A 26739-nucleotide genomic window follows, 5' to 3' on the forward strand; every position below is an offset into this window, starting at 1 on the left:
AGGGGAGATACAGTTGTTTGTGGATGCCCTGTCGGCATCAATGGTATTTCCTGGGCAAAAAAATTATCAGGCTGTTATTGCCTTGTACCTGTATATGTATGTATGTATGTATGTATGTGTATATATATATATATATATATATATATATATATATATATATTTATAGGTATATGTGGGGGGAGTGTTATCTAAATTGTATTTGTATCCTTCTCTCAGACCCCTCGGGGTTCCAAGATTATTATTTTTTGGCCGCTTACTATTCCTTGCTGTCGACATTTACTAAGTTTCTGTCGACCATAACATTCCTGGTAGATCCACATCTGGGGCATGTCAGTACATGGTCATACACATTCACAACACATTACTGTCACTAGGGACCTGACAGGTCTGGACAATCCACTTGCGTATAGGTTATATCTATATGTGTATATATGTAGATATAGGTTTATATATGCATGGTTAGGATATATGTGTTTTATTGTGTATTACATGATGTATATCCATGAATGCTGAAATAATGGTATTCTTCTCATGTGCTGGTCGCTCTGTTGATTAAGCTCTAGATTGGCAGTGACGAGTTGGTTTTCGATCCTCTCAAGGAGTCCGAATATTATTCTCTTCACAACGCGGAGAGAAAATTAGGACAGTCAACTCCTGGTCGACGCAGAGCCCAGTCGCAAAGGATTATACACAGGCAGCTAAGTAAAATTTTATTTCTATACGTGGACCTTATTTGCATTGTATGCACTTGAGGGAATGTTGTATTCGGGTAGGCATCCAAAAGAATTATCCTACCCAGAGTGGGTAGGCTTGCCTATGTTGATTCTATCTTATAACATTACAGCACGCTGCCACGTGACAGCAACAGGTGTGACCGGAAAAATGCTGAGGATGTCTCCGGGCAATCTCGGCGGATACCACTGGTAAGTCTAACTTCGTGAGTTAGCCTCCTTCACAATGGTTGGTGACGCATTCTTTTGTGGGATGCTGTCGTTTTAACCGGTTCGATACCGTTCTTTTCTCTGACGTCCTAGTGGATGCTGGGACTTCCGTAAGGACCATGGGGAATAGCGGCTCCGCAGGAGACTGGGCACAAAAAGTAAAAGCTTTAGACTAGCTGGTGTGCACTGGCTCCTCCCCCTATGACCCTCCTCCAAGCCCCAGTTAGATTTTTGTGCCCGAACGAGAAGGGTGCATGCTAGGTGGCTCTCCTGAGCTGCTTAGAAGTAAAAGTTTAAATAGGTTTTTTATTTTCAGTGAGTCCTGCTGGCAACAGGCTCACTGCATCGTGGGACTAAGGGGAGAAGAAGCGAACTCACCTGCGTTCAGAGTGGATTGGGCTTCTTGGCTACTGGACATTAGCTCCAGAGGGACGATCACAGGTTCAGCCTGGATGGGTCCCGGAGCCGCGCCGCCGGCCCCCTTACAGAGCCAGAAGAGCGAAGAGGTCCGGAGAAATCGGCGGCAGAAGACGTTCCTGTCTTCAGATAAGGTAGCGCACAGCACTGCAGCTGTGCGCCATTGCTCTCAGCACACTTCACACTCCGGTCACTGAGGGTGCAGGACGCTGGGGGGGAGCGCCCTGAGACGCAATAAAACATGTTTAAACCTTATATGGCTAAAGAAATACATCACATATAGCTCCTGGGCTATATGGATGCATTTCACCCCTGCCAGTTTTCCTAAAAAAGCGGGAGAAAAGGCCGCCGTGAAGGGGGCGGAGCCTATCTCCTCAGCACACAAGCGCCATTTTCCCTCACAGTTCCGCTGGAAGGAAGGCTCCCAGACTCTCCCCTGCAGTCCTGCTACAGAATCAGGGTAAAACAAGAGAGGGGGGGCACTATTGGCAGCTAATATAAAACAGCAGCTATAAAGGGAGTAACACTTACATAAGGTTATCCCTGTATATATATAGCGCTCTGGTGTGTGCTGGCAAACTCTCCCTCTGTCTCCCCAAAGGGCTCGTGGGGTCCTGTCCTCTTTCAGAGCATTCCCTGTGTGTGTGCTGGGTGTCGGTACGATTGTGTCGACATGTATGAGGAGGAAAATGATGTGGAGGCAGAGCAATTGCCTGTGTTAGTGATGTCACCCCCTAGGGAGTCGACACCTGACTGGATGGTCGTGTTTAAAGAATTACGTGACAGTGTCAGCACTTTGCAAAAAACTGTTGACGACATGAGACAGCCGGCAAATCAATTAGTGCCTGTTCAGGCGTCTCAGACACCGTCGGGGGCGCTAAAACGCCCGTTACCTCAGATGGTCGACACAGACCCAGACACGGATACTGAATCCAGTGTCGACGGTGAGGAGACAAACGTAATGTCCAGTAGGGCCACACGTTACATGATCACGGCAATGAAGGAGGCATTGAATATTTCTGACACTACAAGTACCACAAAAAAGGGTATTATGTGGGGTGTGAAAAAACTACCAGTAGTTTTTCCTGAATCAGATGAATTAAATGAGGTGTGTGATAAAGCGTGGTTTTCCCCCGATAAAAAAACTGCTGATTTCTAATAAATTATTGGCACTATACCCTTTCCCGCCAGAGGTTAGGGCACGTTGGGAAACACCCCCTAGGGTAGATAAGGCGCTCACACGCTTATCAAAACAAGTGGCGTTACCGTCTCCCGATACGGCCGCCCTTAAGGAACCAGCTGATAGAAGGCTGGAAAATATCCTAAAAGGTATATACACACATACTGGTGTTATACTGCGACCAGCAATCGCCTCAGCCTGGATGTGCAGTGCTGGAGTGGCTTGGTCGGATTCCCTGACTGAAAATATTGATACCCTGGATAGGGACAGTATATTATTAACTATAGAGCATTTAAAGGATGCATTACTATATATGCGAGATGCACAGAGGGATATTTGCACCCTGGCATCTAGAGTGAGTGCGATGTCCATTTCTGCCAGAAGAGCGTTATGGACGCGACAGTGGTCAGGTGATGCGGATTCCAAACGACATATGGAAGTATTGCCGTATAAAGGGGAGGAGTTATTTGGGGTCGGTCTATCGGACCTGGTGGCCACAGCAACGGCTGGAAAATCCACCTTTTTACCCCAGGTCACCTCTCAGCAGAAAAAGACACCGTCTTTTCAAACTCAGTCCTTTCGTTTCCATAAGGGCAAGCGGGCAAAAGGCCACTCATTTCTGCCCCGGTGCAGAGGAAGGGGAAAAAGACTGCACCAGGCAGCCTCTTCCCAGGAGCAGAAGCCCTCCCCCGCTTCTGCCAAGTCTTCAGCATGACGCTGGGGCCTTACAAGCGGACTCAGGCACGGTGGGGGGCCGTCTCAAGAATTTCAGCGCGCAGTGGGCTCACTCGCAAGTGGACCCCTGGATCCTGCAGGTAGTATCACAGGGGTACAAATTGGAATTTGAGACTTCTCCCCCTCGCCGGTTCCTGAAGTCTGCTCTACCAACGTCTCCCTCCGACAGGGAGGCGGTAGTGGAAGCTATTCACAAGCTGTATTCCCAGCAGGTGATAATCAAGGTACCCCTCCTACAACAGGGAAAGGGGTATTATTCCACGCTGTTTGTGGTACCGAAGCCGGACGGCTCGGTGAGACCAATTTTAAATCTAAAATCCTTTAACACTTACATAAAAAGGTTCAAATTCAAGATGGAGTCACTCAGAGCAGTGATAGCGAACCTGGAAGAAGGGGACTATATGGTGTCTCTGGACATCAAAGATGCTTATCTCCATGTCCCAATCTACCCTTCTCACCAAGGGTACCTCAGGTTTGTGGTACAAAACTGTCATTATCAGTTTCAGACGCTGCCGTTTGGATTGTCCACGGCACCACGGGTCTTTACCAAGGTAATGGCCGAAATGATGATTCTTCTTCGAAGAAAAGGCGTCTTAATTATCCCTTACTTGGACGATCTCCTGATAAGGGCAAGGTCCAGGGAACAGTTAGAGGTCGGAGTAGCACTATCTCAAGTAGTGCTACGTCAGCACGGGTGGATCCTAAATATCCCAAAATCACAGCTGATTCCAACAACACGTCTACTGTTCCTGTGGATGATTCTGGACACAGTCCAGAAAAAGGTGTTTCTCCCGGAGGAGAAGGCCAGGGAGTTATCCGAGCTAGTCAGGAAACTCCTAAAACCAGGCCAAGTGTCAGTGCATCAATGCACGAGAGTCCTGGGAAAAATGGTGGCTTCTTACGAAGCGATTCCATTCGGAAGATTCCATGCAAGAACTTTTCAGTGGGATCTGCTGGACAAATGGTCCGGATCGCATCTTCAGATGCATCAGCGGATAACCCTATCTCCAAGGACAAGGGTGTCTCTCCTGTGGTGGTTACAGAGTGCTCATCTTCTAGAGGGCCGCAGATTCGGCATTCAGGATTGGATGCTGGTGACCACCGATGCCAGCCTGAGAGGCTGGGGAGCAGTCACACAGGGAAGAAATTTCCAGGGCTTGTGGTCAAGCATGGAAACGTCTCTTCACATAAATATCCTGGAACTAAGGGCCATTTACAATGCCCTAAGTCAAGCAAGGCCTCTGCTTCAGGATCAGTCGGTATTGATTCAATCGGACAACATCACGGCAGTCGCCCACGTCAACAGACAGGGCGGCACAAGAAGCAGGAGGGCAATGGCAGAAGCTGCAAGGATTCTTCGCTGGGCGGAAAATCATGTGGTGGCACTGTCAGCAGTGTTCATTCCGGGAGTGGACAACTGGGAAGCAGACTTCCTCAGCAGACACGACCTCCACCCGGGGGAGTGGGGACTTCACCCAGAAGTCTTTCAAGTGATTGTAAACCGTTGGGAAAAACCAAAGGTGGACATGATGGCGTCCCGTCTCAACAAAAAACTGGACAGATATTGCGCCAGGTCAAGGGACCCTCAGGCAATAGCGGTGGATGCTCTGGTAACACCGTGGGTGTACCAGTCGGTGTATGTGTTCCCTCCTCTGCCTCTCATTCCAAAAGTACTGAGAATCATAAGAAGGAGAGGAGTGAAGACTATACTCGTGGCTCCGGATTGGCCAAGAAGAACTTGGTACCCGGAACTGCAAGAGATGCTCACGGAGGACCCGTGGCCTCTACCTCTAAGAAAGGACCTGCTCCAGCAGGGACCTTGTCTGTTCCAAGACTTACCGCGGCTGCGTTTGACGGCATGGCGGTTGAACGCCGGATCCTGATGGAAAAAGGCATTCCAGATGAAGTCATCCCTACCCTGATCAAAGCCAGGAAGGATGTAACTGCGAAACATTATCACCGCATTTGGCGAAAATATGTTTCCTGGTGTGAGGCTAAGAAGGCCCCCACAGAGGAATTTCAACTGGGTCGTTTCCTGCATTTCCTGCAAGCAGGACTGTCTATGGGCCTAAAATTAGGATCCATTAAGGTTCAAATTTCGGCCCTGTCGATCTTCTTCCAGAAAGAACTGGCTTCATTGCCTGAAGTTCAGACGTTTGTCAAGGGGGTACTGCATATACAACCTCCTTTTGTGCCACCAGTGACACCTTGGGATCTCAATGTAGTTTTAGGGTTCCTAAAATCACATTGGTTTGAACCACTCACCACTGTGGAATTAAAATATCTCACATGGAAGGTGGTCATGCTGTTAGCTCTGGCGTCAGCCAGGCGTGTCTCAGAAATGGCGGCTTTGTCATATAAAAGCCCTTACCTAATTTTTCATTCAGACAGGGCAGAATTGAGGACTCGTCCTCAATTTCTCCCTAAGGTGGTTTCAGCGTTTCACATGAACCAACCTATTGTGGTGCCTGCGGCTACTAGGGACTTGGAGGACTCCAAGTTGTTGGACGTAGTCAGGGCCCTGAAAATATATGTTTCCAGGACAGCTGGAGTCAGAAAATCTGACTCGCTGTTTATCCTGTATGCACCCAACAAGCTGGGTGCTCCTGCTTCTAAGCAGACGATTGCTCGTTGGATTTGTAGTACAATTCAGCTTGCACATTCTGTGGCAGGCCTGCCACAGCCAAAATCTGTTAAAGCCCATTCCACAAGAAAAGTGGGCTCATCTTGGGCGGCTGCCCGAGGGGTCTCGGCTTTACAACTTTGCCGAGCAGCTACTTGGTCAGGGGCAAACACGTTTGCAAAATTTTACAAATTCGATACCCTGGCTGAGGAGGACCTGGAGTTCTCTCATTCGGTGCTGCAGAGTCATCCGCACTCTCCCGCCCGTTTGGGAGCTTTTGTATAATCCCCATGGTCCTTACGGAAGTCCCAGCATCCACTAGGACGTCAGAGAAAATAAGAATTTACTTACCGATAATTCTATTTCTCATAGTCCGTAGTGGATGCTGGGCGCCCATCCCAAGTGCGGATTGTCTGCAATACTTGTATATAGTTATTGTTACAAAAAATCGGGTTGTTTATTGTTGTGAGCCATCTTTTCAGAGGCTCCTACGTTTATCATACTGTTAACTGGTTTCAGATCTCAGGTTGTACAGTGTGATTGGTGTGGCTGGTATGAGTCTTACCCGGGATTCAAAATCCTTCCTTATTATGTACGCTCGTCCGGGCACAGTATCCTAACTGAGACTTGGAGGAGGGTCATAGGGGGAGGAGCCAGTGCACACCAGCTAGTCTAAAGCTTTTACTTTTTGTGCCCAGTCTCCTGCGGAGCCGCTATTCCCCATGGTCCTTACGGAAGTCCCAGCATCCACTACGGACTATGAGAAATAGAATTATCGGTAAGTAAATTCTTATTTTTTTTTTTCCTTTTCTGTGCAGACAGTGGAAGGTGAAAAGATAAGAGTTCTGCAGCCTTGTTGGGTTTGCAGTAGTGGATGTCGTTTTCTGTTTCCTCCACATCCACCACTTGTCACTGAGTCTATCGGGCTGGTCCTCACTCCGGTGGGCACTCGTCTACTAATTTTCAGTTGGTCCAGGAATAGACTAGGACCTGTGGGTTATTTATAGAATCCAAAGGGGAACATTCTGAGTTACGGTGGTTTCCCCTTACTGTTTTTCTAATAGTTCTTGCTGTTCCACTATGGAAGGGAAGATAGTACGCGACGCCATACAGAGGTGCGTCAGGTTCAGGACATTGTCCGGTTGTCTCTGTATAAAGGGGCACATCGTTGTTTCTCTCTGACTGTTCTTCGACACGGGGATTGGCTGTGGTTTCCAACGACACAGATGTCGGAGGTGGGTTTCAGAGTAGCTAATGACCGCTTAAGGTTCGGTATTTTTCCATATGAAAAGAGGTCTGATGATCCAAAGTTGGATCGGCTTTACTGTGATGCTTCATCAATGTGTTCCGTTACTAAACCGGTTGGGTGCGGCCTGAGAGGCCTTTTTTGGATAGCGGGTCTAATGCTAGAGTGGCTTTCAAGAGACCAGTTGGAAATGTTGTCCGGGTCTCACCTGCACATGCACCTGAATATAATCATAACGGCCAGGACATCGTTCCTGTGGTGTCGGCTCGGTTCTCTCCCTCTAGAGGGATGAAGGTTCGGGTTCCGGGTGTAGATCCTGGTGTCCGTGCATACAGATCTCCGAGACGGGGGAGCAGTACTTGCAAGGGACGTGTTTCCAGGGGATAAGGTCAAGTTGAAAAGCTTGTCTGCTATAAGCTTTTTTGAATTAAGAGTTAGTTTCGACAACTGTATTCATGTTCTGCCCGTGTTAGTACTGCTAGACGACTTGTCAGCAGTGGCGTAAGTAAGCCGCTATGGCGGAGCAAGGAGAAGAGCGGCAATGGCAGAAGATGCACAGTTTTGCCAGTAGGTGGAAAGTCTGGTAAATGCTATATTAGCAGTCTTCGTGCCGGAGGGGAACGACTGATAACTAGATTTCATCTACTGACGCGATCTCCATCCTGGGAGAAATTCTGTCATCATCGAGTAGTTTTCACAAACGTTACAAGTCTTTGAGGAATGTCACAATTGGATTTGTTGACGTCTCGCCTCAACGAGAGGCCTCAGGGATATTGTTCCAGGTCAAGGGTCGCTCAAGCTATAGCAGTGGACATCCTCGTGTCACCGTGGGTGTTTTTAGTCGGTCTATGTGGTCTCTCCGCTTTCACTTTTTCTGAAGGTGATAAACGGGAGATGAAAAAAGGTTCAGGCGATCCTCTTGGATCCGGTCTAGCCAAGGAGGGTTTGCTATCCAGTTTTTCATGATTTACTCACAGCAGATTCCTGCCCTTTTCCTCTACGTGAGGATCTGTTACGACAAGTTCAGGGCGTGTTTCAAGACTTGCTGCGTCTGACGTCGTGGGGGTTGAATGCCATATCCTAAGCTGAAAGGGTGTTCCCAGAGTAGTCATTTCCTCAATTCTTCAGACTGAGAAGAAGTAACCGTAGTTGGCGTAACTATGGTTTTTGGGGTGTATCCAGGAAGGCCTATGGAAGACTTTCAGCTAGGTCGTTCTTATCCATACTTTACAAACCGGTGTGGATGCGAGCTTAAAGTTGTGCTCCATTTCTGTGCAGTGTAGCCTAATAATTTCTTTACAAAAATTTCTCTTTTGGAAAGGGGTTGTGCTCTTGGCTTTGACATCCGCAAGGCGGGTGTTGGAAGTGGTGGTTTTGTCTCACAAGAGCCTTGTTTGATCTTTCATGTGGACAGAGAGGACTTGAGAACTCGGTTAGTAGTTCTGCCAAGAGTGGTTTCTGGGTTTCGCAGAAATCGGTCTATTTTAATGCCGGTGGTTACTTAGGCATTAGGTTATTCAATTTCTCTCGATGTAGCCAGGGATTTGAATATTTTGGTCGCCAGTTTGGCTCAGTTTGGAGAACCAGAGGTTCTGTTTGTCTGGTATGTTCCCAGCATGGTTTGAGTGACTGTGTTATGCAGTCTGTTACACGCTGGATCTGTGATGCTATTTGGCATGTTCGTTCTATGGCTGGATTGCCGTCACCAAGGTCGGTGGAGGCCCATTCTACTGGGAAGATGGGCTCTTCTTGGGCGGATGCCCGTGGAGTCTCGGCGGTTCAACTTTGCCGAGTGGATATTTGGTCGGGTTCAAACGCTTTTGCTATGCTCTACAAGTTTGATACCCTGGCTGAGGGGGACCTTTTGTTTGCTCAATCGGTGCTGCAGAGTCATCCGCACTCTTCCGCCCGTTCTGGAGCTTTGATATAGACCCCATGGTCCTTTTGGAGTCCCCAGCATCCTCTAGGACGTATGAGAAAATAGGATTTTAGTACCTACCGGTAAATTCTTTTCTCTTAGTCCGTAGAGGATGCTGGGCGCCCGTCCCAGTGCGTACTGTGTCTGCAGTTCTTGCTTTTGGTTACACTCTAGTGGTGTTTCTTCTCTGTCAGACTGTTGCTGACGTTGTTCATGCCATGGCATGTGGTGTCTTATTATTGGTTGTGTTGACACACAGGTGGTGTTACATGTTCTCTCAGCATCTGGCTGTGTATTTTTCATGCTGTAGGCTGGTTTTCTATTGAATGCCACGTTCTGCGGTATGTTCGTGGTGTGAGCTGGTATGACACTCACCGTGTTATAAATTCTTTCACCCTGCAGACCGATGGTGTGTGTGTGGGAGCAGGGAGCGCAGCGCTACCGCTGATGCTCCCCCCTGCGGCACACTGGCGGGGTGAACATACCCTGTGCCCGGGCACCTAAATATGTCCCCCCGCCAGCGTTTTATACTCTCAGCAACATGCCCCCAGGGCGCTCCCCCTCAGCGCCCTGCACCCTGCCAGAGACGTTGGTGTGTGGGAGCATGGAGCGCAGCGCTACCGCTGCTGTTACCTCCGTTACTGAAGTCTTCTGCCGTCACTGAAGTCTTCTTTTCTTCCAATACTCACCCGGCTTCTTTCTTCAGGCTTCTGTGAGGGGATTGACGGCGTGGCTCCGGGAACAAGCAGCTAGGCGCACCAAGTGATCGAACCCTCTGGAGCTAATGGTGTCCAGTAGCCGAGAAGCAGAGCCCTTAAACTAAGAAGAAGTAGGTCCTGCTTCTCTCCCCTCACTCCCAAGCTGCAGGGAGCCTGTAGCCAGCAGGTCTGCCTGAAAATAACAAACCTAACATAAGTCTTTCAGAGAAACTCAGGAGAGCTCCCCTAGTGTGTGACCCATCACTCCTGGGCACAAAGTCTAACTGAGGTCTGGAGGAGGGGCATAGAGGGAGGAGCCAGTTCACACCCAGTTTGTCTTTATAGTGTGCCCAAGCTCCTGCGGATCCGTCTATACCCCATGGTCCTTTTGGAGTCCCCAGCATCCTCTACGGACTAAGAGAAAAGGATTTACCGGTAGGTACTAAAATTCTATTTTTTTGAATGCCATTGGCAGAACCAATTCTTATACCTGCACAGAGAACACAAATAGAGGATTTCACCATGCTTGCCAATGCCATAGGACAGATGGCAGAGTTTTTAGTACCAGATAAATGGTTCTTTGAGTCTCAAAAGCTTGTGATGATTTCCAATATTACAATCTACTAATGTTATCACTTTTATTATGAATATTTTGAGTTGTTATTTGCAATATAATATTGGCACATTGTAACAGCCCTTCTTCAGACTATAATATATTAGCAGTGTTACTTCATGCCTTGTATTACTAACCAACAACTTATTGATGGAACATATCCCTTATAGCCTGCATAGGAGGTCTTTGTAGAGCAGGGAAGGGCAACCTAATACACATCAGGAACCAGATGTTGTGACCGTCTAACCTTCAAAATGACTGCCCATTAATTAATTGTTAAAGTATGTTCAAACAGTACTTTACATTATGCCCTTAAAACCAAAATGTTCTTTTTTTTTTTAACCGAAAATATCCTACATGCTGTCTGATTTTACATCTACACAAAAATTCCCTTTGGACCTTCCAACATTGCATTTAAACAGTCCATTATGTGACTGTTGGTCTCCTGACCGCCGCTCACATAACTGTATCACTTTTAAGATACTTTACTTTGAAGTTAAAGAAGTTATCGGGAATCCATGTAGAAGAAGGAAAGAGACTTAAATTGTGCAGTCTGCATATCGTTCTTAACTTATTCATTATTTATTTAGAGCTTCTTATATGGCGCAGCAATTTCCATTGCGCTTTACAATCGGAAACAACAGTGATAAAATAAGACAAAACAATTAGGAACACTGATATAACAAAACTGGGTAATAACAGACAGACATAGAGGTAGGAAGTTCCTAATGTGATTTAATATGTTCTCTAATCTTCCTGCATAGTGTGAATGAGATCGGCAGGTTAGAGATTAAGACGTTCTGTCATACTGTATTCTCGGTTTTATACATTGTCAAGCTTCATCCATGGCCTCGGCTCTTACTCATCACATAAAGCAGAGCTGAGGCCACGGGGAAATCTCAGCTTGTCACTGAGGGACAGATGGCTATCTGCTGCCCACCCCTGCTGTAGGAAGGTAAAATGGATTGTTTTGTTCTTACGACATATCTAATTTTTTCTTCACTACTTATCAGTGTTATAAAACCCAGAAGTTTCCACTTTTAGAACTCTGAAACAAGTTATTAGATTGCGTTTCAAAAAGCTCCTACTCCTCTGTGTAAATTCCTGAAAAAACATTAACAAAAAATAAAAAAGACATTCAGTCCGAGCGCTACTACAAGGAAGAGCCTGGATGTATGTTGTTGAAAAGCAAAAATAAAGCGTCAATAAAACAGCAAATCACACACGGTGTTGTAATCCTAAATCTATTCAATTCAAACATGAAAATGAATACCCCTTTTGCAGCGCCAGCATATAACACGGGTTATTGCACATAAGCATGCATAACCTGTGTTGCTGGTTGGTTTAAAAGGATCGAGTTGGAATAATCCAGGTCGAGTGACCTGGTAATCCTACTCTGGTAGTTTGCAGGGTTGAACACTGGTTCAACCCGGCAAACTGTGCTGTGTAAACAGGAGCCAGGTCGCATCGACCCGGCTTCCTGTTCACAGTGAATGGACAGGCGGCGCTTAGAGATCATGTGATCTCCAAGCGCCGACCCGCCACGTCACCAACCTGACAATATGCCGGGTTGGTGACTGCTGTGGGAAAGGGGGCTGAAGCGGGTCGCAGCCGGGTATCACCCGTGCCAGGCTCCCAGCTGCGACCAGCACTATTTAGTATAAAAGCGGTATTAGAGAGTAGTTCAATCAGCCATGGCAATTAACTGGGTCTAATTGATCCTCCGAGGGGCTATCCAATTAGCCCCAAAAGCCGGCACTCATGGGGGTTTTTTTTTTTTTGCAACTGCCTGAGGCAAGTGGAAAAAAAATCCCCGACATCTTCCCCGTTTGATGATCGCAAAAACACATAGATATGTGAAATTATAATGGATCCTGTGTGATTTTGCCTGAAAATGTAAATATTTTCATGTGCGAAAGACGGGAGTCAATTGAACTGTGCAGGGGAAAAAAGTTGCAAAAAAAATATTTTTTTCCCTAGTGCTAACTAACCCGAATACTCACCATTGGGATCCATCTGCATTTTGACAGTCAGGATTCCGCTGTCTGGATCCTGGCCGCAAGGATCCTGACTACATCCCTTAGAATGCAGCCACATTAAGTTACGCTTTACTTGTAAGGTAAGGTAAGGTGTTGAACATTGCACAGGACATTGCATAGGCTGTATCTTCTGGTGCTGCACCACACTTGTGTACACCATTTACGTACTGCAGTTGCATTTGCCTCCGATCCTCTTCTACAGATGTAGGGAGCTGTAACATAAAATTAACTCTGCGACCCAAATAGTTTTTCATAGCGGAATTTTGAACCCCATAATTGTGATGAATAGCTAGGATAGAAGACCTTTTCCTACACACGGCAGGCTTCCTACAAGTAATCCTATTAAAAGACACTGCTGCACTCACTGCATGTCATATTCAACTACAATTTCTGATGTACAGTAAGCTGATCAGATAAAATAGGTCAGATAAAACAAGCCTGCCTATTTCCACATGCATTTTCATAACGGAAGGTAACTAAATAACCTTCATTGGGTGCTTTACTTCAGACCGTACCAATCCTAACAATATAAAATACACATTTTAAGAATAGTTGGGGTTTTTTTGTTTTTGTTTTTTTGTTTGTTCGAATTGTTGCAGAATAGAAGTGTACAACTTTGCATTTCGGAAAATATATGCATTTTATCCATGTATGATTTTTTTTTTTTTAAGCAAAAAGCGCCAAAATATATTTGCAACCCAGCATCTGACCCTCATGGCTGCATGTTCAGATAACAGAAACACAGATTAGCAACATTTTCTTGTTTAATTTGTACGATAAGACGTCCAATACTAAAGGGTACACACAGAGAGATCCGTTCTTAAAATCTAAGTAACCTGACTAGATTGATTCGGTGCTAAATTTCACCCGCTGGGTGAAATGAGCAGCTGGCCAGCCCCCCCCCCACCCGCTCAGCATACATTGCGCTGTACAGAGCGGGAGGAGAGACGTGTCACTGACAGATCGCTCAGCATACATCTCGTGTGATTGTTTTCCATCCAGATGCTTTCTTGTAGTGAGTCACTGTCAAGTGAGTAATGAGTTAGGTTCCTCTTTTCCTATTGGGAAACATATAGGGCCTCCTTGGCCAAACAGTACAGCAGTGTAGCAGAGTATGGGACTCAGGGTCGACAGTGTCTCGGTCGACACCCATTAGGTCATCACCTATTGGTCGACAGTGGCTAGGTCGACACTAGAAATAGGTCGACACGGCCATTAGGTCAACATGAACACGGTCGACATGAGTTTTTTTCTTCTTTTTTTGTGTAGTTTTCTTCGTTAAGTGACCGGGGACCCCAATTACTGCACCGTGTCCCCTCGCATGGCTAGCAAGGTGCCTCGCTCCGCTACCGCTGCACTCGGCACAGGTTACCGTTCCCAATCGTAGTCCACGTGGACCGTAAAGTATAAAAAAAGTTTTTTTTAAAAAGGGAAAAAAATAGAAAAACTCATGTCGACTTTTTTGCATGTCGACCTAATGGTCATGTTGACCTATTTCTGGTGTCAACCAATAGGTGTCTACCTAATGGGTGTTGACCTAAGTGGTGTCGACCCAGAGTCCGGATACCGTGTATAATGCCTCTCAACATTCTGACACATTAAATATATACAAGCCATCCCCTCCCTGACTGGGGGTGGGGGCTATTGGCATATACTAGCTCAGCCTTAAATCACAGTATGATAATGCAGCTGTTTAGAGTTTGTGTTCTGCATTCAAAAGCAGGCAATATTTTCTCTGTATGCAAAAAGAATTGTATACTCTGCGCTATATAACCACTGTATCAGAATAAACTATAGTGTGCAGTCTGTCATATAGAATAATTGACTCAGTAGAACTGTGAAAATATAACAATAAATTCTTTATCTAATAATAAAAAACGGTATACATTTTGTGCAGAATAAGCAGCATGTATTAAACAACAATTAATCTATAATCACAATTATTATAGCATATAATGAGATAAAATATCTTTGTTGTATTATTAAAAAGATGATGAATGAAAGAACACTGGCGTCCCAGTGATTAGTAAATGTCTCGTAGGAATTAATCACAGCTTTGTTTAATAATGAACTTTTGTGTATATTGAGGTATATTTACCCATGTGCAGATTTCTAGGAGTATGGATAAACCGGATCCGTTAATATATATGTGCACATCGATGGGTATGCAGTTTAATTTAAACTGATTAGAGCTGGTTTTAAGCAGGCCGTATATTTTTCACGGCTACATTCCGGATAAATATAGTTCTTATTAACCTGTGTGAAGATCTCCAAAGAACCCACCTCCTCAAACCGGGTGTTAGACCTCACTGCAGAGGCCAGTAGCAGTCACTCGGTACGGGAGAACGGAAAGCTGGACGTCTGTGGTAATGGCAATCTCCTCAAGCCGGGTGTTAGACCTTCATGCAGCGGCCAATATCACTCACTCGGTACAGGTAGGAGGAGGACCTGACGTCTGCAGCACAGCACTTGGACGGATGTCAGCGTCCTCGCCGAGAGCCGCTGGCCGGAGCGCCCGGCGTGTAACCAAGCCGTAATGGGATGTAGCTGTGGAGATCGTTAGCTGTGAGACGGTTTAGCAAGATGGGTCAGCAAGTAGTGCCGAACAGCTGAACTTCGGAAAGTGGGCGTCAACGCGTTTCGTCTCCTTGGCAACCGGAGACTTCCTCAGGACGTCCTTGCTGACCCATATATATACACAAAAGTTCATTATTAAACAAAGCTGTGATTAATTCCTACGAGACATTTACTAATCACTGGGACGCCAGTGTTCTTTCATTCATCATCTTTTTAATAATACAACAAAGATATTTTATCTCATTATATGCTATAATAATTGTGATTATAGATTAATTGTTGTTTAATACATGCTGCTTATTCTGCACAAAATGTATACCGTTTTTTATTATTAGATAAAGAATTTATTGTTATATTTTCACAGTTCTACTGAGTCAATTATTCTATATGACAGATTGCACACTATAGTTTATTCTGATACAGTGGTTATATAGCGCAGAGTATACAATTCTTTTCTTGTTTTCCAATTAATTGGCAACCTAGCAAGTTGTCCTACTCAGCTGCTATTGATGCACTTTATATAATTAATTACTAATTGTTATCAGCGCCGGAAGAATAACAGATAAGGACTCTTTCTTTTTCTGTTTATTCCCTTGTATTCTTCCTGTATGCAAAAAGAGCAAAATAAAAATGCATTTGCATCCCAGCACAACACAGCATGACATGTCCAGTTGCAGATTTGCCTTCTATCACAGAATGTCTGGGTGAACTCCCTAATTTAGGTGATTTCTCTTTCTGTCCTCGGGCAGTAGACCAAACCCAAGGATTCCACCCAGTTGATGACTTGTCATTGAATGGCAACATCATAGCCCAGCTGCCACAAATCACACGGTAGCACCAATATGATTGGCACCAGGGACATCCGGTGAGGTAAATGGCTCAGGAGGCGCTTGCTTTTACCAGAGCCAGATTTACACACAACACATACCTCCCAACTATGCCGATTTTTGCGGGACAGTCCTGTTCTCCCGAGCAGCGGAGGATGCACACAGCGTCTATCCAGTGGAGACGGGGACTGGGACATGCCAGCAGCTCACAGAGCGATAGGCATGCCTCCTTACTGACAACAATGGGGGCGTGGCTTTCGATCACACACCACACACCCTTTTCCATGGGCCTCGTCCCCTTTTCCGATTCGCGCACGCAAAAGTCCCTATTGGCTGATTTCAAATGTTGGCAGGTATGCGCAATGGTATCCGTTCACATGGTCGACCATGTTATGGTCGACAGTCATTAGGTCGACCACTATTGGTCGACATTGACATGGTCGACATGGACACATGGTCGACACATGAAAATGGTCGACACATGAAAAGGTCGACATGCATTTTTTTACTTTTTTTTCTTTTGGGGAACTTTTCCATACTTTACGATCCACGTGGACTACGATTGGAACGGTAATCTGTGCCGAGCGAAGCGGTAGCGGAGCGAAGGCACCATGCCCGAAGCATGGCGAGCGGACGCGGTGCACTAATTGGGGTTCCCAGTCACTTTACGCAAAAAACGACACCAAAAAAAGTTAAAAAACTCATGTCGACCTTTTCACGTGGCGACCATTTTCATGTGTCGACCATGTGTCCATGTCGACCATGTCAATGTCGACCAATAGTGGTCGACCTAATGACTGTCGACCATAACATGGTCGACCATTCATACCGGAACCATGCGCAATATATGAGCCAAAACGTATATGTGGGCATTATGCAAATGTGCATTGATTTAAACACCTGAAAATTTGTTGCGTTTTGATCAGAGATGTGCAGAAAAGCTAGGCGCCATAGACCTTTTACTCCAGAATTTTGACTATAAAAATGATTAGAATAATACAAAGAAGATATTTCTAATGTATCCTTTGTAGTTCTCATCTACTTTACTGGCACAAACGTTAATATGACAGGAAAGGTTCTGCCTCACCCCACCGCACCCTTTACTCTAAATGAGGTCCATAACACATTAGGTGTAAATAGTAGTTAAGGTTAATCCCTTTGGTAACTGCTATAGAAGGCTTCTGCATTGTGTGTTAAATTTGCACGTTACTTACTGCCCCTTTTAAAATATAATATGTGTTTTGTTATTTTTAATCCGTTATTTCCAGTCTGTTCTTTTGAAGCAAATGTCAAGTTACTAGTCTAAAGGGGGGTACTCACGGAGCGATATTCCAAGCAATCTGACTAGATTGCTTAGAATATCGGAATGATCGCTCCGTGTGTAGCCCCCTCGGCGATAGCGATGCGCGGCCCCGCACATCGCTATCGCCGCTGCTAGATTGGCCTGCATGCAGGCCAATCTAGCGGGTCGCTCACTTCAGCCGCTGGGTGAAGTGAGCGGCCCCCCGTCTCCCCCCGCACGCTCAGCACAGATCGCGCTGTGCTGAGCGGCAGGAGAGATGTGTGCTGAGCGCTTCGCTCAGCACACATCTCTCCTATATCGGCCCGTGGGTACTGGGCTTAAAGAGTTTGGCCATAGTTATTGCCTGATTGTTGTTTTGCCTAGTGTAGGCACATCCAGTTGTGTTGATTTTTCTGAGCACCTTAGTAAATATTTGAATATTTCTACAGGTTAATCCACAAATCTGTCACTTTGACATTTTCATTATCTTTTGTTATTTGTATAGAATGAATTCTTTTGGTTAACACTTGAGACCTAGGGCTTTATGGCTTTACCACAGCTGCAAACAATTATTTTATATTACGTATTCGGTTCCTTTTTTTTCACTCATATAATGGTCATTTGAAATCTAAATGAGCAACAACACTCTCAAAATCTGTTGCGATGCCCTTTATTTTATGCTGCATATAATCTATACATATTAAGTGCTTCCAGTTTATTGCAGGCAAAAAAAGCACCATATTGACAGTAAATTATGTGCCATTTATTTCTTTCCTGCCATAGGTTTTGGACCTCTCACGATGATCGCTTCTTATATATGCTAATGGAATATGTACCTGGGGGTGAACTTTTTAGCTACTTGCGAAACATGGGACGTTTTAACAACAGCACCGGACTGTTTTACTCTGCAGAAATTATATGCGCAATAGAATACTTGCACTCCAAAGAAATTGTTTACAGAGACTTGAAGCCTGAAAATATATTGCTGGACCGGGAAGGTCACATCAAGCTAACAGATTTTGGATTTGCGAAGAAGCTGTCAGACAGGTATTGCTTACAGTATGGTCTTATTGAAACTGTTTTATTACTTGTACTTTTTGTTGTTTTTCTGTCTTTGGTAATTTATCAAGAACCGCTTCTTTCCAAGGATCAGTAAGTAAAGAAACACAAGCTGAATAAGTAGCATAACCTTGCTCAAAGGAAACAGAGCACCTAGTAGTCACCAAATACCAGCCCAGGCATTTAAATATCATTGCACCTTGTATTCTCAGATGTTGCTCTAAGCACTTGTGTTACATGATGACTGCAGCACTTATGGCTGTGAGAGAGAATACATAGCACAAGATCCAACTGAACTTGGCAGTAGATAACTGCCAGGAATATGATACAGACTGCATATCTATTGATTTCTATACCATGCCATCTTGGCTACCCACACTGCAGCAAACTTATATTATTGCCTAAAATGTGACATCTGCTTCAGGCTGCAGGTTTTGGTGGCCAGAAACAATGAATCAAAAAGAAGATTGCATTTCCTGCAGGTCATTCCTTATTGGTAGGCTCAACAATGACTAAGTGACTATATTTGTTCTTATATAGCACACAATACTCACATTCAAAATATGTTTGCTTGTCAAGGTATGAGACAGGAACCTTTAAAACTGCTGCCTCAGGTAGCAGAATGATCAACAATCCATTATTAAGCCCGTTGTCCCATGGCTATTTTTTGAGTACCAGATAAACTTAAAATGCAATTGCTAATATGCAGGATTATAATAATGAAATAGATGTAAATATTCAAGTAGTTTGTTAAAGCAGATATATTTTAGGCAAGTGTTTCATCCTTGTGGCTGATTCTTCCTTTTTACACACATGAGGTTTCCTGTCTTTAAGAAGAATCAAAGTGAGATTAAAAGTAACAAATGGTTAAGCTATGATACGTGTATGTATATGGAAGAGAAAGTCATTGTATTACATACTTTCATTTTCATGTGCATTTAACTTGCTGAGTGGTCTGTTATTGTAAATGCTTCTTATCCTACCTCAGGTCATCTAACACACCTCATTGCAGTTTGAGTACTTGCATCACAACATATACATGTAGTGTAGTTTATTAAACACAAACATGTACGGGTACATTTATTAAAGCTTCTGAAACAGAGAATTGGTGATGGTGCCCATAACAACCAATCAGATGCTGTCTATCATTTCTCTGTTGCCTTTTAGAAAATTATAGACAGCATCTGATTGGCTGCTATGTGAAACATCACCAATTCTCTATTTTGGAAGCTTTAGTAAATTTACCTCTTAGTGTAGTTTATATAAGTTCTTCATGTGTTTTAGTCTGTGTCCAATTCTAAAAGCTCTGAGTTCTTTCCTGACTGCAAACTTTACTAGCCATTAGAAGTCAGACGAGTACAACTACAGTTTACTCTGGATTCTGTTTGGAGCTTGCACGCTTATCACGGGCTGTGATTGAATAGCCTTGGCAGAACAATTAGTTTGCAGTTAATTACCGCGGCTAATTGAATTCAGCCCATGCCAGCCTCAAGCTGCTGTCATTATTGGACTTTGTCTATTTTGGTTCTGTCTATGTACAATTCTGATTTCACTCTACTTTTTACATTTTAAAAGTGGATTTATGACTTGGTGTTACCAAGTGATACTTTTTGGTTTCTTCTTCTATCCTCTTGTACTGTATATATCGTAACATCTTCAATTAAGTGAAATAATTTTATTAAATTTAAAGGCATACATACCAGTAGAAAAAAAGGCCTTATGCAGAGCTGGAAGCAGATAGGGTGTATATTGCTCAGAAGACACATGTGGAAATGAGTTGATTCTTGAGGTGCTACAGCATGGGTCTTCAACCTGCGGCCACCCCAGCTGCTGTGGAGCTACACATCCCAGCATGCCCTGCCACAGTTTTGATATTAAGGCATGCTAAAACTCAGGCAGGGCATGCTGGGATGTGTAGTTGCACAGCAGCTGGAGGGACGCAGGTTGAAGACCCATGTGCTACAGCCTGGTCTTCAGCTAGTCATTATCTGTTATGCTATGTGCAGTTCATACATCTGCAAACAGGCGTATTTGTTCAGCTCCACATGCTCGAGAATATGCACTCGCTGTTGCCCTGTTATAGCCCAGTTCTTCCTCTTTGGTCATAAAGTATATATGTGATTGAAATGTAAACCCATTCTGCATTGCCTACATGTGTGACCTCAGTGGATTCATGTAAGACATGCTCCCCAAATGGGCATATGTTCAACTCTACAGCAGCCCCATGATATATTGGAGAGATGTGTATGTTAATGAAAGCTGAATACAACGCCTCATCTGTATAATCATCTGACTTCATCACTGTGGTACCCTACCCAGTGACACATTATTACATACCTCTCAATTGTCACATCTGTGGACTGCTGTGTCCCCTGGTGAGGAAGGGATGGTTGTAAGCCATCTTTTCACAGGAGAGGAGGACTGGCGGTATGCCCAGCAGATCCAGGAGTGGCGTGGCTCACGGGTATGGCCACGCCACTCCTGCCACGTGACCATGCCCCCTTTTCCGGGTGCATGCAATCTTCCAAACATCTGTACAGCTGAGAGGTATGTTGTGTTATTAGCACCTCTTGGCACTGCCAGCCGCCAGTCACTTGAATAAATCTAAGATGTTCAATTTCAGGCAGCCGTAATAAGCTGTCGGTTTGGTCACAGGGGCTTTATCAGGCACTGCTTAAGGAGGAGGGGGGTACCTTGAATTTTCTTTCTGTTGACTTAGCCATATGTTATTGTCCTGCATGAATAGTGGCATTCTTATGCCACATTCTGTCCTGTAGTTCTCTACCCTTTTCCTTTGTAAGCAGAAATCGTATTCCTCATCAAAACACTATCTGGTTACTATGACAGTTTTAGGTTTCACCTCTTTGTTATGCCAGTGTTTCTTTGCCTGTTGCTTCACATCCGCTTACTTATTTATAGATCTGTTAGCTTCCTGAAAGAGCAGATTATTAGTTGTTGCTTAGTAAGGAGTTGCGACTAGATTATAGTTCATTTCAGGTTCTAACTGCTGTGGAACAATTTGTTGAAACAAACACATTCAAATTTATTTGTTTGTACGTGGTGGAGTGGATGTTTACCTTTTTAGAAATAAATATATATATATATATATATATATATATATATATATATATATATTATAATTATTATTATTCCACAATCCCAATGCCATTTACTTTTTTTTTTTTTTTTTTTTTTTTTTTACATGAGTCCAGCATTTCAATTTTGATAAAAGGTGTTTGGAGGAAACTTTGTGTCTGTTTAAAAATAGTATATCAGATAAAGTAACATTGCTTGTTTACAGTGTGGGCTTGTACGTGTGGCAATGGAAAAACACTGAAACCTTGTTTGTACTCTCCTTCTAACAGAGTGTTTGAAGTGTGTTCTGATACCCTCACTGCAACACAGGGGTATATTCAATTGAAGTCGAAAGCTGCCGTCTGTCGAAAAGACGTCAGTTTTCGACTTTTTTAGGTTCCGACCTCTTCAATCTAACCCCAAATTATTTGACAAGTTGAGAAATTCGACTTGTCGAAAAGCATGTGGATCGGTGGAACAGCTGCCGATTCGCGTGCTTGTGTCGAAGACCATCTCAATTCGACTTTAAAAAAAGACGAATTAAGATGCGTAAGCAGAGATGGGGGAAAGCCGCGGGCAAACGGGGGAGAGCAGCGCCAGAGGATGTCACAGCCGCCGCTCACAGTAGCGTCCAACCGGCTCCAGCGAGCGAGACCTCGCTTGCTGGAGCAGGGTGGACGCTGCCGTGAGCGGTGGCTGTGATGCGGGAGCAGAGATGGAGGAGAGCCGCGGCCAGCTGGGGGAGAGCAGCGCTATAGCAGCGGCAGCGTAGCCGGAGGATGCGTCACAGCGAGGTCTCACTTGCTGGAGCCGGGTGGACGCTGCTGTGATACATCCTCCGGCTACGCTGCTGTAGCTCTGCTCTGCCGCGGCTCTCACCCGTCTTATCTCCCGCATCTCAATTCAACTTTTTTTTAAAGTCGAATTGAGATTGCATTGAATAGCAAAGGTCGGAACCATTTCGACAAATGAATGTTGGAATGGATCCGACTTCAATTGAATATACCCCTATATAGTGTGCTAGGTACTGTACTTAATGAGCATTCCCATAGACCTCCATTAATTTTTACTGAGCATTGCCACGTCACTGCAAACACTGGTGGAATTATTGCTAAGTGAACACACATAATGAAGTGATGTCTATGTAGCTCCATTTGCTTACATTAATTTGTATAAGTTCCGATTGAATACATCGTAATAATAATGCATGTGAGCATGATTCCCAAGCGTTTTCAGGGAGGGTACAGGTATGTGATGTCGGCTCTGGCCCCAGTGACCATTCACTGGTGAGTGAGGTGCGAACGGATTTGCAGCTGTCCGCTGACTGAGGGATTTTTTAGCTGCTCGGCGTACACGTGATCGCACCCTTGCACAGCGAATATACACTCCCCTTGGGCGGTGACTATCTGATCACAGGACAATTTTAGCAGCCCAGCGATCAGGTCTGAATCACCCCCCATATATCATAACTATGTGATCGGATGTTAATATTCAGAGTGAGCTTTCTTACCTAATTTAGGTCTCAATGAAAGTATTTTGTAAACAAATTAACAGTAATTAGTGTGTATATTTTGTTACTCTCTTTTCAATGTTTTTCAATTACTGTAATACATGCTTAGTGTATACTACTTAATTTATATTCTAAGAACATAAAAAAATGAATATTTGGTAATGCTGTTACAAAGCACATGATAAGAAACAAGCCTTTAATAGATCACTAGAAATGTAATATAGTATATAGTGTACACTGATGATCTTAACTTACACTGCCATCTAGTGGCAGTATGAGATTGTTGCAGCTACACTGAGTTTATGCTACAGTAAGTTGGGATAGCAAGTACAGTAATTACTTCATCTTTAGGATAAGCTAAACAATGAATTATGTATAATTGGTTATTTTTATCATGTTCTTTTCTGAATTAGAACATATATAAATGTGGGATTTATCAAACATTTTGTTATGGACTCTTTTTAAATATATATGAACACTGTAGGTATACAAAGTTAGAAACATAGAATTTGACGGCAGATAAGAACCACTTGGCCCATCTAGTCTGCCGCTTTTTTATTTTATCCTTTAGGCAATCTCAACCCTTTTTTAACCTTAATTCTTTGTAAGGATATTCATATGCCTGTCCCAAGCATGTTTAAATTGCCCTACAGTCTTAGCCTCTACCACCTCTGATGGGAGGCTATTCCACTTATCCACTACCCTTTCTGTGAAGTAATTTTTCCTTAAGTTTCCCCTGAACCTCCCCCCCTCCAGTCTCAATGTATGCCCTCGAGTTCTAATACTTCTTTCTCTATCGTCCTAGTGGATGCTGGGGTTCCTGAAAGGACCATGGGGAATAGCGGCTCCGCAGGAGACAGGGCACAAAAGTAAAGCTTTTCCGATCAGGTGGTGTGCACTGGCTCCTCCCCCTATGACCCTCCTCCAGACTCCAGTTAGATTTTTGTGCCCGGCCGAGAAGGGTGCAATTCTAGGTGGCTCTCCTAAAGAGCTGCTTAGAGAAAGTTTAGCTTAGGTTTTTTATTTTACAGTGAGTCCTGCTGGCAACAGGATCACTGCAACGAGGGACTGAGGGGAGAAGAAGTGAACTCACCTGCGTGCAGGATGGATTGGCTTCTTGGCTACTGGACATCAGCTCCAGAGGGACGATCACAGGTACAGCCTGGATGGTCACCGGAGCCGCGCCGCCGGCCCCCTTGCAGATGCTGAAGTTAGAAGAGGTCCAGAATCGGCGGCTGAAGACTCTGACAGTCTTCTAAAGGTAGCGCACAGCACTGCAGCTGTGCGCCATTTTCCTCTCAGCACACTTCACACGCTGTCACTGAGGGTGCAGGGTGCTGGGGGGGGGGCGCCCTGGGAGGCAAATGTAAACCTATATACTGGCTAAAAATACCTCACATATAGCCCCCAGAGGCTATATGGAGATATTTAACCCCTGCCAAACTTCACTAAAGAGCGGGAGACGAGCCCGCCGGAAAAGGGGCGGGGCCTATCTCCTCAGCACACAGCGCCATTTTTTCTCTCACAGAAAGGCTGGAGAGAAGGCTCCCAGGCTCTCCCCTGCACTGCACTACAGAAACAGGGTTTAAACAGAGAGGGGGGCACTAATTGGCGATATAAATATATATATAAAGATGCTATTAGGGAGAAACACTTATGTCCCTATGTAATTATAGCGTTTTTTGGTGTGTGCTGGCAAACTCTCCCTCTGTCTCTCCAAAGGGCTAGTGGGGTCCTGTCCTCTGTCAGAGCATTCCAGGTGTGTGTGCTGTGTGTCGGTACGTGTGTGTCGACATGTATGAGGACGATGTTGGAGGAGGCGGAGAAATTGCCTGTAATGGTGATGTCACTCTCTAGGGAGTCGACACCGGAATGGATGGCTTATTTAGGGAATTACGTGAAAATGTCAACACGCTGCAAGGTCGGTTGACGACATGAGACGGCCGACAAACAATTAGTACCGGTCCAGGCGTCTCAGAAACACCGTCAGGGGTTTTTTTTAAAAAAAAACGCCCATTTACCTCAGTCGGTCGACACAGACACAGACACGGACACTGAATCCAGTGTCGACGGTGAATAAACAAACGTATTCCTCATTAGGGCCACACGTTAAGGGCAATGAAGGAGGTGTTACATATTTCTGATACTACAAGTACCACAAAAAAGGGTATTATGTGGGAGTGAAAAAACTACCTGTAGTTTTTCCTGAATCAGATAAAATAAAATGAAGTGTGTGATGATGCGTGGGTTTACCCCGATAGCAAATATTGGCGTTATACCCTTTCCCGCCAGAAGTTAGGGCGCGTTGGGAAACACCCCTTAGGGTGGATAAGGCGCTCACACGCTTATCAAGTGGCGTTACCGTCTCCAGATACGGCCGCCCTCAAGGAGCCAGCTGATAGGCAGCTGGAAAAATATCCTAAAAAGTATATACACACATACGGTGGTTATACTGCGACCAGCGATCGCCATCAGCCTGGAGATGCAGTGCTGGGTTGGCTTGGTCGAATTCCCTGACTAAAAATATTTTATTGATATAGAGCATTTAATAGGATGCATTCTATATATATGTATGCGAGATGCACAGAGGGATATTTGCACTCTGGCATCAAGATAAGTGCGTTGTCCATATCTCCCAGAAGATGTCATGGACACGACAGTGGTCAGGTGATACAGATCCCATACGGCACATGGAAGTATTGCCGTATAAAGGGAAGGAGTTATTTGGGGTCGGTCCATCGGACCTGGGGGCCACGGCTACAGCTGGGAAATCCAACCTTTTTACCCCAAGTTACATCTCAGCAGAAAAAGACACTGTCTTTTCAGCCTCAATCCTTCCGTTTCCCATGTGGGCAAGCGGGCAAAAGGCCAGTCATATCTGCCCAGACATAGAGGAAAGGGAAGTAGACTGCAGCAGGCAGCCCCTTCCCAGGAAAAGAAGCCCTCCACCGCGTCTGCCAAGTCCTCAGCGTGACGCTGGGGCCGTGCAAGCGGACTCAGGTGAGGTGGGGGGGTAGTCTCAAGAGTCTCAGCGCGCAGTGGGATCACTCGCAAGTTGACCCCTAGATCGTACAAGTATTATCCCAGGGGTACAGATTGGAGAGTCGAGACATTTTTTCCTCGCAGGTTCCTGAAGCCTGCTTTACCAACGGCTCCCTCCGACAGGGAGGCAGTATTGGGAAAAAAATTCACAAGCTGTATTTCCAGCAGGTGATAATCAAAGTACCCCTCCTACAACAAGGAAAAGGGTATTAGTCTTCCACACTATATTGTGGTACTGAAGCCAGACGGCTTGGTGAGACATAGTCTAAATCTGAAATCTTTGAACACTTACATAAAAAGGTTCAAATCAAGATGGAGTCACTCAGAGCAGTGATAGAGAACCGGAAAAAAGGGGACTATATGGTGTCCCTGGACATCAAGGATTACCTCCATGTCCATATTTGCCCTTCTCAACAAGGGTACCTCTGGTTCGTGATACAGAACTGTCAATATCAGTTTCAGACGCTGCCGTTGAATTATCCACGGCACCCCGGGCCTTTACCAAGGTAATGGCCGAAAAGATGATTCTTAAAAGAAGAAAGGCATCTTAATTATCCCTTACTTGGACGATATCCTGAAAGGGGCAAGTTTCCAGAGAACAGTTGGAGGTCGGAAAAGAACTATCTAAAGTAGTTCTACGACAGCACGAGTGGATTCTAAATATTCCAAAAATCGCAGCTGTTTTCCGATGATACGTCTGCTGTTCCTAGGAATGATTCTGGCCATAGTCCAGAAAGAGGTATTTCTCCTGGAGGGGAAAGCCAGGGAGTTATCCGACCTAGTCAGAAACCTCCTAAAACCAGGCCAAGTATCAGTGCATCATTGCACAGGAGTCCTGGGAAAAATGGTGGCTTCTTACGAAGCGATTCCATTCGGCAGATCTCACGCAAAAACTTTTCAGGGGGATTTGCGGGACGAATGGTCCGGATCGCATCTTCAGATGCATCAGCGGATAAC

At 44.9% G+C, this 26739-nt stretch overlaps 1 protein-coding gene across 1 annotated transcript in view; it reads left to right on the forward strand.

The window, feature by feature from the left end:
- The window catches only part of PRKX (protein kinase cAMP-dependent X-linked catalytic subunit), a 379007-nt gene that overhangs the window by 262895 nt on the left and 89373 nt on the right, over nt 1-26739 (forward strand). Inside the window, exon 3 of the mRNA XM_063955511.1 lies at nt 17880-18143. Within this exon, the coding sequence (XP_063811581.1) occupies nt 17880-18143 (264 nt within the window). The remainder of the gene's footprint in view (nt 1-17879; nt 18144-26739) is intronic.

Source organism: Pseudophryne corroboree, chromosome 2 (genome assembly GCF_028390025.1).
Source record: "Pseudophryne corroboree isolate aPseCor3 chromosome 2, aPseCor3.hap2, whole genome shotgun sequence".
NCBI lineage: Eukaryota > Metazoa > Chordata > Amphibia > Anura > Myobatrachidae > Pseudophryne > Pseudophryne corroboree.